Source organism: Triticum aestivum, chromosome 7D (genome assembly GCF_018294505.1).
Source record: "Triticum aestivum cultivar Chinese Spring chromosome 7D, IWGSC CS RefSeq v2.1, whole genome shotgun sequence".
NCBI classification, from domain to species: domain Eukaryota; kingdom Viridiplantae; phylum Streptophyta; class Magnoliopsida; order Poales; family Poaceae; genus Triticum; species Triticum aestivum.
The window spans coordinates 39224277-39237015 of record NC_057814.1 but is presented as its reverse complement, the minus strand read 5'-3'; the positions used below and the strand labels follow the sequence as shown (position 1 = coordinate 39237015).

Sequence of the window (12739 nt, the reverse complement as noted above, 5' to 3'; positions counted from 1 at the left end):
AAAGTATTTTGGCTTACTCTTTGTTGGTTTCCCGATTTTAGAGAATTTATTGAGTTGGAATTAGGTCAAACGGAGTCACGGAGGCCCACAAGGTACAAGGGCGCGCCTACCCCCCCCCCCCCCCCCCCCCCGCGCGCCATAGTGCCCTGTGGCCTTCTCGTTGCACGTCTGGTCTCCCCCTGAAGCTTCTAGGGTCTCTCTTGTCCAGAAAAAAATCGTCAAAATTTTTCATGGCATTTGGACTTTGTTTGGTACAGAATTTCCGGAAAGCAAAAAACAGCAACTGTCACTTGGCACTAAGTTAATAGATTAGTCCCAAAAAATGATATATGATTGCATATACAACATCTAAGATTGATAATATATAGCATGGAACAATAAAAAATTATAGATACGTTGGAGGCGTATCTGCGCCCCAAACCCTCCTCATACGCCCGGGCAGCCCGCTCAGTCACTGACCGGTCATGAAAATCTGACCCAGAAGGGCGCCTCAAACGGGCCTCAAACGCCCGGGTTGACCGGCACCCCTCATATCCAGCCCAAATATGAGGCGGATATGTGGGCGCCTGGGCACGCCCGGACACGCCCGCCACGTCGGACTGACGAGGGAGTCCCACGCGGATTATCCCGGAAACCCGGCGGTCCAAAGCTCGTCTCCTCCGTCAGACCGATGTCGCCGCGTGGCACCGCTCCGTCGGGCCGCGTAGTGCCTAGCCCGGCTATTTAAGTCGATCAGCGGCACCGAAACCCTACCATCCACATTTTCCTCCGTCAGTCCACCGTCGCCGCCACTTTCCACTCCCCCCGTCCGCCTAGTAGCCATGACCCCACGCCGCCGGGTGAGGAGCAAGCCATTTCTAACGCCGGAGTGCCGGCTCGAGCTCCTTGAGCAGATCCGTGCAAGGCACGAAGCCCGGATCGCCGTTATACCTCCGGATGCAGTGGATCCGGAGGAGGATGTGGAGGAGGTGGAGGAGATCGAGGACGAGGAGGAGGAGGTTGGGGAGGAGGAGGATGATCCGAATGAGGAGGAGGATGTGGGGGACGCTGGCGAAGCGGATCTGCAGGCGGAGCAGCAGGCCATCCTCGACTCCCTTTGGTCAGACTCGGCTGCGGAGGCCAGACGCCATCGCCGGCAAGAGATTGAGGCGTAGCAGGCCGTGAAGGAGGCAGAGATGCTCGCCTACATGGATGAGGTCGAGCAGGAGGAGGATGAGCCGGAGCCCTCCTACCCGTCCGTCCAGCCGGCGCCCGGCACCGTCGTCGTGGACATCTCCGAAGATGAAGATTAGCTTGGGTAGTACATAGTATATAGTACATAGGATTTCTTTTGCATTCTTTGTATGGATCTGGGGGTTGAAATATGAGAGACTCAGATGCAGAGTGGCTAATTTGAGACGTGACAGGTCACTGTCCGCAGACGCGCCCGGTCGCGTCCATGGCGTTTGAGGGGGCGGATTTGTAAAGTCCAGCTGTAGATGCTCTAATAATGGTAGCTTAACATATGTACAATTAGCAATTATGGGCTGGCACCAACTGTATACGAGTACTATTCGGTGAACTAATTGTCGTATTAAAATTGATAAACACATATCGAAACTGGACACAACTACTTTTGATGAAATCATGACTCACCTACTATTGTCTAGTAATGGAGATGGTACAGTTCCGAGCTCCATATATACCATCCTTACTCTTAGCCATGCAGCTGAATCCTTACTCTTAGCCGTGCAGCTGAACAAGTGGTTTACTCTCGTTCCCACCTAAACAATGTTTCATCATTTGCTTTGCTCCTTGACTACTCGCATGAATTGGAGGTATTGGGAAACTCTCAATTGCACGTTGACAAGTAGCCATAGAGATGTTGTCGATTTTGGTACTGAAGAACCCATGGGATTTCATCAAGTACATTTGCCAGGTCACGTTACATGAGGGTGTTGACGTTACATTTGCCAGGTCACGTTACACGAGCAGGTGCGTGCGGTAGCCACTCCTCGATGCAGACCAAGTGAGTGTGACAACGGTTGCTCATTGCGGAACAGGCTGACGGGGATCAGCTGGGCAGTGAGGCCGTGGCGATGTGACAGAAAGGACGGATGCAACTGTTGCACGTTGTGTGTTTGATGAAATGCCTCCCGATAGAGAGGAGAAGAAAAATAAGATGACAAGGTGGAGTGCAACATGTGTTCTTGTGTCAAAACCACGCCATGCCATTCATGGTTTTCGGTAAAATCTGGTTTTAGATGAAACATACCCAGTTTTAAGACTTGAGGGGCCAAATGTCGCCTAAAAATTCTTTTTTTCGACAGGGGGTGGATTTTATTATCTCAAAATGAAGCATCAAGGGGATGCAAACACATTGAAAACACGCTCGGCCTCTACATAGCTAAGAGCAACTCCAGCCGCGCCCCCAACAGCCCCCCCCCCCCTCAGGTCACTTTTTAGCGCCGGCGCCCAAAAATCGCCCCAGTCGCGCCCCTAGGATCTCGTTTATCGCCGGTTTGGGCCGAAATAATAGCCGGCGAACCCGAGCCAAACCCAAGCCCCCGGGGGTAGCCGGCCGAAGCGAAAAGGCACGTAGGTCCACTCTGTCGGCGAGAGAAGGCCCTTTTCCCGCCGATCCCCCTGCTTTTCCCCCTCCGTTTCCCTCCATTTCCCGTTTCACCTGTCATTCTCCTCCCTCTCCCCTCCATCCGGCCGCCATGCCGCCAGAGAAGTACCAGGCCCCTCGCGCCGCTACCGATGCCAACACCACCCAGAGGAAGCAGAGGGCGCCGCCGTCCAAGCCCCCAGGCATGTCAAACGCCGACTGGAAGACGGAGGTTCAGCGCCGGGAGGCTGTCACCGCCGACCGGCGGAACAGGGCCAACGCCAAGAAGGCCCGGGACAGGGCGGCGGCGGAGTAGGCAGACAGCGCGGCGGAACAAGCAGAGCCGTCTCGCGCAGGGATGATGAATCCGCCCGGCGGCCACGGCCCGCACGCTCCCTGGAGCCAGCAGAGCATCGGGTCGCCGGCCGGCTTCTCGCCGTCGCCACACCCCTGGGGGTGCACGCCCTCGCCTGGCTACGCCGACGGTGACGCGCACGGCGGGTTCAACCCCAACATCACCTTTCCACATGGCCACCCCGCCCAGCGCACACCCTCACCCGCATTCGCCGGCGTCCAGTACCCCCCGTACACCTACTCGCCGCCGGCTTACGCATCCTCCCCGACGCCACCTCTCCGTCGTGGCGCGCTGCTCTTCTCACAAGCCTCGTCGTCGCATCTCGGCAACCCCGACGCAATGGAGGCCGACATGGACGACATCATCACGACCGGCTCGGCCGCTGCCGCAGCCTTCCCCGGGTTCGATGCCCAAGAAGATACAATGGACCTCAACGGCGACATGGACGGCGAGCTCGACTACGGCGAGGAGGAGCCAGAGGAGGAGGAGGAGCCGGCGCCTGCTCCGGCGAGGAAAAGGAAAAAGAAGAAGTGGGCGGCCAGGACCGACGAGCCGCGCGTCAAGTGGGCGTCCAAAGAAGACGAGTGCCTCGCCGAAGCATGGAAGATCGTCTGCCTCGACCCGATCACCGGCACGAACCAGAACGTCGACACGTATTGGGAGCGCATCAAGGCGGAGTTCGACGAATGCAAGCTGGTCGACCCCTACTTCGCTGGCGTCCACATGCAGCGTGGCTCGAAGGCCATGGCGAATCATTGGGCGCTCATCCTAACGGCATGCAACAAATGGCATGGGATCGTCGAGGAGATCGCGGCTCGCCCGGAGAGCGGCGCCAACATCGAGGGTCAGGTATGATGCCGGTCTCTCGCTCATTTTTTTCACCGTGGTGCGTCGCTGACAATTGTTCCTCGGAGCAGATGGTCCGGATGTTCACTATGTATAGCCAGGACAGCAGCACCGACCAAGATTTCAAGTACCTCCACGTGTTCTCCCGGATCGAGAAGTGTGAGAAGTGGGCGAAACCCCGGCGCACCCTCGCCAAGGCCAAGGAGACGTACAAGCCGGACGCTGGGCGCGACCGTTGGACGCCCGGACGGCAACAAGCGAGCCATGTCGGCGAAGGACGTCGCGCCGGCTACCACGCGTCTGCAAAAGTCCATCGAGCATTGCATCGACGACGCCAAGACCCACGCCGCCCAGAGGGAGGAGAAAACCGAGGCGCGATGGTCGGCGTTGATGATGAACAGCGCCGTAAAGCTCGACCTGCTCCGAACCAACATCGCCGCGAAGAAGAGGAACAACGACCTGGCTTTCCTGATGGGGGGGCGGACATGGCGATGATGGACGAGCAGGTCAAGGAGCGGTACCTGGCGGAGCGTGGCCTCATCCTGAACCAGATGTCATCGACGGCGGCAACTCCCACGCCGACACCAACGCCGCCGCCAAGCCCGAGCGACGCCTCCACGACGCCCAGCACAGAAGTCGCGCCGACGCCGACCAGCCCGCGCACGCCGACTCCCGCCAGTCCGATGCCGGAGGTCGACGCCACCGTTTGATGCATTGCCTACGCGTCCTTTCTTTTGAACGCCGAACTTTTTATTGATCGCCGAACTGTGGTAAGGTCATCGCCGAACTGATCGCCGGACTTGTGGCACTGATCGCCGGACTTGTGGCGCTTTTTTGGTAGCGGAAATGGACAAGTTTGAATTTACGACGCCTTAGGGGCGGCGCCTGGGAGCGTGGCTGGGACCTAGATCGCCCCCGGGGCCTAAAAAGCGCCGGACGAAGGTCCGAAATAGCGCCGGCCGCTGCGCTGGGGGGCCGAACGAGTGGAGTTGCTCTAAGATGCACACATGCAACAACAACAACAACAACACACACACACACACACACAAATCAAACTGACAACTAGCAAAGTCAAACAAGACCGAAGCTATGCCTTGATGAAGTAAAAAGAAAAATAAGCTCTGAAGCGATCAAAACAATGATCAACAAGCTATGACATCAATCATATCAGCACCAACCATCTTTTGACATCAGATGTGATGTCATCATCACTTTCCGCGATCCCAGCGGCTACATACATAGCATGGTCTTGATATGAGGTGCCACGCAAATGAAGACCATGCTTGCGCAAGCGGACACTCAAGCTACGAAAAAGGCCGGTCGCCAACAAGCACACCGAATGGTGAAGGTCGCCGTCGCACTTTGCAACCGAGATAGACGGAGGAAGCTCACTGACACCGTCAAATCCCAATTTGGAACGCTCCGGCACCGTCCACATGTTTGGTCGTTCTCGTCTGTGGTGTCTGAATCAGACAGCAAAACAAACACGTCATCGCCACCAGATGTGAAGATTCCAATCCCAGTCCCATCTCGGCATTCCGCAAGCAGTGCAGAACCAAGCCTTTGCCTACGCGCCCGAGAAGAGATCCGCCGTAGCAGGATGTAGCAGGCTGACACTGTCGCACGCGTACCTGCAAATGGAATATTTGTCATCTGCATCACAGTACCATAGACTACCATCCCAGCCATAAATCCACGGTCGCCGCTGCACATCCGTACCCTCTGCCTCAAGCCGCCGTCCATAGATCTCACTCTGGAGCAACGCTGAACAAGCTACCTCTGGCACCGGTGACTGAGTCAGCTCCAAGACAAAGCCCCAGAATTCTTAAGGGACCAAATATAGACTTTTGGTGAACTTGAAAGATAAAAGGAGTGTCAAAATCTAGCACTTCCGCCCACTAATAGAAACAGATGTGGCCAGCGGATACTCGTCCACAGACGTTGAAGTATGTGCCTAGCTTGAAAGCAACGGGGGGTATTGAGTAGCAAAATGTTTCTGGGTACATTTGGGGTCGGTATGGGAGGGAACAAAAACAAAGGACGGGGGAGGAGAGGAAGCCATCTAAGATGACACGTAGGAAAATACAACTTCGAGTTGGGGCTAGGGGGTACATTGCCCTGATTCTAGTTCTTCAAGGCGCAAGTTGAACGGCATTAGAGTTGCAGTGAAAATTAAACTGAGAAAACGCTCAGCTATCAAAAGTAGAGGTCCTCCAGTAAATTTTTTAGTGGAAGGCAGTGACATTCGACATTGATGTCTGAGTCAATGTGGAGCCCGTTATATATACAGTAACCACTCTACACATCACTGAGGAATTTCGTCCACTATTTAAGATGTCACTTTACCAGCAAAATTGAACGATTTGAACATGATATTTCTAACTGGATAGATCAAGAAGAGTTGTTATTTTATTGGAGAAAATGCAAGGAGAAGACCGGAAATACAGTTTAAGATTTCTCTATCTATTTCGTAGACTCTTGTGTGAACTAGGTGTTATTGTATTAAACTCAATAAACATATATCGAAAGTAGGCACAGTTATTCGCAATGAAGTCATGACATACCTACCAAATGCCTATATTTATATACTGCCTAGTAATAGAGATGGTACAATTTGAGATCCTTACATATACCCTTGCCATTGAACTACCGTTTTGCTCTCCTTCCTACCTCAATAATGTGCCATATCTTGTCATCATTGGCTTTGCTCCTCAAGTACTCACAGGCATTAGAGGTGCCATGTACTGATAGAGATGTCATTGGGCTTAATAAAGAATAGCCCATGAGATTTCAGTAAGTACGTTTGCCCGATGATGTAACGAGGGAGTAGTTCTACAGCAAAGTTTCCAGACACCATCTCCAGCGCTACAGAACTTGGTTCAAAGAAATGTTCTAGAGGGTTGAATGAACTTCATGGTTCAATTCGGAGGGGAGCCATCGCCTTTGGTGGATGCCCTATTAAGAAGGCGAAGAAGAATTAGCAGGAAGAGATCCTTATAAAAAAATGTTATTACTCAGTGGAGGAAATCATCGCCTTTGATGATTTTGCGTACACAGTTCATGTCCCCATGAACCTTTTATCCCTTTTCTCATCTCTAATCTCATTGGATGTCCACACCAATACCATCTCCAACAACAACAGTGCCACTCTCTATTGTCTCATGCTAGTGTTAAAGCTCGCACACAACTAACGAAAAGCAAGAGATGCTGAAAAGCAAGAGAAGCAAAGCATTTCAGATTGCTTGCTCCAGACACTGATGAAGGGAATCGGTGCAGTCTTCAAATCCAACGAATCGCTCTTATGTTACCGCAAAACAGATTTATACTGTCATACATACAAAAATCATGGAGCTTGAGTTCCTTGTAGTATTGAATACTCCCTCTGTAAAGAAATATAAGATCTTTTAGATCGCTATTTTACATATGGAGTACTTAACAGTACATGGAGCCTTTAGTCATTTAACAAAAATGGAATGCTTAATCCAATGCAAAACTATGTTTTAGGATTCAGTTAGTCTTTGCACACAAATCGTGAGAATGTATATACTTCCCAAGTGCTCACAAAATCATTATTATCTACTATACATGATCCCAACAGAACAGAGAGCAAAGCTTGATGGACTACAAAGGAGAAGTGATCCTGACCAGAATAGACAGCTGCTATGCAGAGCAATAACTGACTACAAGAACTATGACATTCACAAGAATTTGAGAATAATACTATGACACTAGGATAAAATAACTGAACCTACAGCTATAGCTAAACAGCTAACCATCGACTACTCTGTTTTCAGTTGACACTGTCCAGAAGCTAGCACCGGATCATCATCTGTAGTCCATCGCTACAGAACTTTAAGTTACACCCTTCATATAAACAAAATCATATCGAATGATGTCGTGTTATCTCCACCCTTCCCTCTAAAAACAGAAGCCACTACAATGAACTATCTTTCACCACATCAGACTTCCAAGTGAACAGACTACCATGAACTCTCTTTCACCACATCAGACTTCCAAGTGAACAGACTACCATGAACTCTCTTTCACCACATCAGACTTCCAAGTGAACCTGCAGCCGTAAAAACATTGTTTGGTTAGCCAAGCAGATTGGACAAACAACAGCAGTCCGAATTCCAGTCATCAGTGTGATCCTCTGTGCTACCAGTGGAAAGCAAAGAGAATATGCAAGGCAATGATACAATGGTCGTTGGCAAGTACTCAAAATTCAAGAAAACCAGATCGATTTTATATCAATAAAAACAGATTGTGCAATTGACAAACGCCATGCAATGTTCCCCCTCTTAAATCCTAGGAATATTGCTTCTCGGAGTCAAATCATATCCTGAACTCCAATACCATTTAATTGTGCACACCCTCAACTATCCACATTGATGTTTGAGTCAGTGTGGGGCTTGTTTCATTACAATAATCACTCTGAACATCACTGAAGAATTCCATCCACTATTTAAGATGTCACTTTTCAAGAAAAAATGACCAATTTGAACAGGACGTTTCTAACTGGATAGATCAAGGGAAGTGGTTATTTTATTGGAGAAAATGTGCGGCAAAAGACAAGATACCTGCTATACATACTGCAGATGAAGATTTTGCTTTGTCTACAGAAGGGCTTCACATGTTGCCTTGTTGTGGCCTGCCTGCTTGCACCTGCTACAGAGCCGTATAAGAGTGGTTACCTTGTTGGGATTAAACCTCTTTCTTCTCGGTTTATCTGATGTGCGTGGCTTGGGAGGTGGGATCGTTGCCCCAGCACTAAAATCAAAGGTATCCATGTCAGGAATTGGGAGGATTGTTCCTGAGTATGCCATATGGTAGCTCTCTATTTTAAAAAACTTGGAACAGTAGTTGTAGAAAGATCGTCCAATCCTGTTAAACACAGCAACAGCATGCATACAAGGGAGGCCAGAAAGTTGCCACCTCCGACATGTGCATTCCCAATTTGCAAGATTAACAACAAAAATACCGCTGCCCCGCACTTCAAACAGTCTCGGAAGAGCACAGCACGGTCAGCTTACTAGCCTTCGACATCTCACCCTGCGCTTTGAAATCCATGGAAGGTGTTAAAGGCCCTTCCCATGACTTGCAGGCCTCACGCCTTGCTTCCATTATCTCCGCTATTTTTATTCTCAGAGAGTCTATCATCAGCACCATGGACCCCTCCTTCTTTGTTGGTATCCAGTTATTAAATGCATCAACAATGTTTGATGAGAAATGGTCATACCGGCAGCCTGTGAAGACAGCATCTGACCAATGCTCTGGCTTACTCGCAATGATCCAGTCGGCGGCTTCAGTGGATATATTCCTTATGCTCTCAATTGATGCATTAAACTCATCAACGCTGCATGCTTCGGCCGCACGAGTAAAATCCTCGACCATCGCATCTCTTATCTGTTGCGACCATGGTCCCTTCCTCAGTTCTCCTCTGAATTCCTCCATGATATGATGTAAACAGAAGGCATGGTGGCTATCTTCAAACACATGTGGAACAGCAGCATCCAGACCCTTTTGTCCATTGGACAAGAATGCCATAGCATTGAATGGGTAGCTGTGATATTGGAGAGCAATCCTCAGCTGCATCAAGAACCAAACCCAGCTGTCATAACTTTCATCTTCAACCACATTAAATGCCACTGGAAAGACACCATCATCTGCATCAACTGCAGCCGCAACCAGCAACTTGTACTCATTTGTCGCCTTGAGCGGAACCTTGTCAAGAAAAAGGAGGGGCCTGCACCCATTTGCAAATCCGTGCAAAGAAGCATGGAATGCGATAAAAACACGGCGTGTATCCACTGTCTGAGACAATTCAAGTGAGCTCCCTGGGTTAGTCTGAAAAAGTCTGTCACGGTACCAGGGCAAATGGCCAAATGTCTCCCTCATAACATGAAACATCTCCTTCTGTGCCACTTCTCTACCTCGCCAAACCTGTGAATAGGTCAGCAGAACTCCATATTCTTCATATATTTCTTTGACAAGGTCCTTCGGCTTGAGTGATGCGTTCACACGCAGTTTCTCCTTAATGATGGTAGTCAGCCACTGCCTTGTTGCTCGCCGCTGACCCTCTCCACCTTCTCCTCCACATGTGTGCACATCAGTCATTTTCTTGATAACAAACTTCTTGCTACGAGATGACTCGGATGCATGCAATCTCCAGGTGCAGCCATCCCCAACACACTTCACAGTGACTCTGGTGGTTTCATTTTTTATGAACCGGTACGCAAATCCTTTCGCGATGGAATACTTGCACAACTGAGCTCGGAAATCCTTCACGTTATCAAATTCTTGACCAACACCTTTAATAATGTCATCCCAGAACATAGTGGGGTTACTGGTAAGTTCCTGGGGAGGATCTATTATGATCTCCGAACCATCATATGCATTGATTGAATCATCAAAAGGCCCAATTAGTTCCCTGCAAAAGCCATGCAAGCATCTTTGGAAATTACATTTTTACTAACTTTGTAAAGCACAAGACATAACTTGACTAGATAATTACCTTTGTGTGGTATCAACGAGAGCAAGCTTCTCCTGATTCATAACGTCTGGAGCAGAGGAAACAGCCTCAGCTGTGGTGGCAAAGGCAACATCACGTCCAAATTCTAGTTGAAAATCCCTAGTTTTATCAAGGAAAACAAATTATTTGTTTCAAACAGCATCATATCACAAGTAAAATGATTGATCCTTACAATCTACAAGTAAAGTAATTGTGCATAACAGTCCAACCAATGGATAACATACACGTAATCATGTGGCTGCAAGAGGGGCATCTATCTATGAAGAACTAACAGTTCACTAAGCATTAACTGATCACACTAAGTAGGGTTCATAAAAACAAATCTGTACTCCTTCAAATGAATGAGGAACAACAAAAGTAGCAGTAACAGCAAAATACAGAGACTGCAAAATAAATCACCTAAGGCACGCAATCAGAACATGAAACCATTCAAATAACAATGTGAACTACAGAAAGTGTCATACGGGAAACTAGGTAAAAGAAACGGCTATAGGGATACTAGTAGGTATGCATTAACAGTTGCCATAATTGAAAGGGAGGGCAGACAGAAATTAGTGAAGATATGATCTGTTTCATAGACAAAATGATGCTATAAACCAAGGTGCTGGCGAGATTTAACTAGAGATTTCACCAAACATGAATAAATGAAAATGATGGTATCGGTGGCAGAACTAAATACTCCAGCAAATAATGTAGGGTTTAATTTTCTATGATAACCACAACTTGACAATCTGCGCCTCTTTAAGTAGGCATATATTTAATTGACTGAAGATAGGCTGCATTAAAAATAGGGATTCTGAATTTCCTGTTTCTGTTTTGAAGGGCACAATAGATTGTAACCAAGGTACATGTCATAAGGTAGCAACAAAGGCACAACAGAAATGCAAAGATGTAGCAATAGAAATGTACTCATTGTAATCATTTAAAGTCTCCACCGGTCTTGGCTGATTGAAATCATGGGTATTAGCTTCAACTGCAGCACCGGTAGCATTTGGGGTCTTCTTGTTACTTTTGGATGCCCTGAAGACACACACACACACACACACACAGACCATTGAGTATAATGTGAAAGAGTAATAACTAATAACACTAGAAAAACAGAATCAGAACAGTAGCACCTACTTGTTTTTGGAAGCTGGCCTTTTCCTTTTGTCACCCTGTGCATTAGATCCAGCTTTAACAGTGGAAGCTCCAGTGTAAGTTACAACACTCCTAGTTACCCAGTATAACAAAAATGTCAGTCGCATCAGAGATGCTTGATATCAGCTCTTCTAGATGAACTATAAAAAGGCTACACAAAACAGTAGAACAAGACAAACCTGTTCTCCCCTGTACTAATGACAAAAACGTCTACTTGCGCGGCACTGGCAGTAAAATCAACCATCCGTTGCAAATCCCGATCACATGAGATTGTGATGAGCGTTCTGTTGTTGTTTGGCAGGAAGTATTTGAACGACATGTCAGTGACATCGACATGGAACACCTTGGACACCTCATCCTTGAAGCTGTCCAGTGGCATCTCCCGAGAGACGTCAACGGCGTGCGCTTCTCCCCCTTTGTAGACCAGATTCCCATTGGGGCCAGGAGTGAACTCCCCGCCGTGCTGGCAGATGGCCACCACAATACCACCCTCTGTCATGCTTCCTCTGTTGTTCCGCAATGACACTGCATTTTAGAAGAAGAAGAAAAAATTACATTCTGGTACTGGAAAGTATATATACCATAAAGTTTATTTGTCCTTTTTACTTCATCGAATAATTATGCAAACAAGAGGCTCCAAGGATTTCTGGTTCAGAAGAACACGAACTCTAGAACAGAGGTTCGGTTGAAGATGAAATTTCAGACAATTCATCAATCGTATGACAAATTGGCATAGAATTTCTGACACGGGACCAACAGAGGGGCGCAATTACTTCTGATCTTTCAGGAGATACCAGCACGACCAGAAAAAGAAATCACCTTTAGGCTTCGCCGGGGAGGGGGGGCACGGATGGGACCGGCTCCGTTGGTCCTCGGGAGGCGCAGCGCTCTTCGGGGGGTCGGAGAGGCAGTTGGCGTCGCGCAGGGCTGGTCGGCGGGGAGGCGGCGCGGCGCAAACCCTAGGCCGCCGCTCCGTCGCGGATGGAGACGAGCCGGGAGAGGAGAGGAAAATCGAGGGAGGAAAGTGCGAATATACGCTCAGTGGCAGACTTTCCGTAATTTACTCTCGAGTCTAGGGGCATTTTTGAAATAATTGGAATCATAACCTGCGCACCCCCTCTCTTTAGAGCAAAATAATTTTTCAGGCTAACAAGAAAAAATATTTTTGTTTGCGGATGAAAAAGAAAATATGTTAGCTTAGGCATCAATTTCTAGGCCGGACATCGGTTTTTTCTTGCCTCCACAAAATATATTTTTAGATGAACGAGAAAACATA

General features: G+C 48.7%; 1 protein-coding gene across 1 annotated transcript; it reads right to left on the bottom strand.

Moving 5' to 3' along the window:
- Positions 1-7308: 7308 nt before the first annotated feature.
- LOC123164460 (uncharacterized) lies at positions 7309-12500 on the bottom strand. Its single transcript, XM_044581967.1, has 7 exons — positions 12283-12500; positions 11643-11988; positions 11446-11535; positions 11233-11343; positions 10306-10422; positions 8372-10221; positions 7309-7860 (listed from the first exon to the last, which is right to left on the bottom strand). Exons 2-6 carry the CDS (start codon positions 11960-11962, stop codon positions 8787-8789), a joined length of 2073 nt encoding a protein of 690 aa, XP_044437902.1. The 5' UTR covers positions 11963-11988; positions 12283-12500; the 3' UTR covers positions 7309-7860; positions 8372-8786.
- Between the last annotated feature and the right edge of the window lie 239 nt (positions 12501-12739).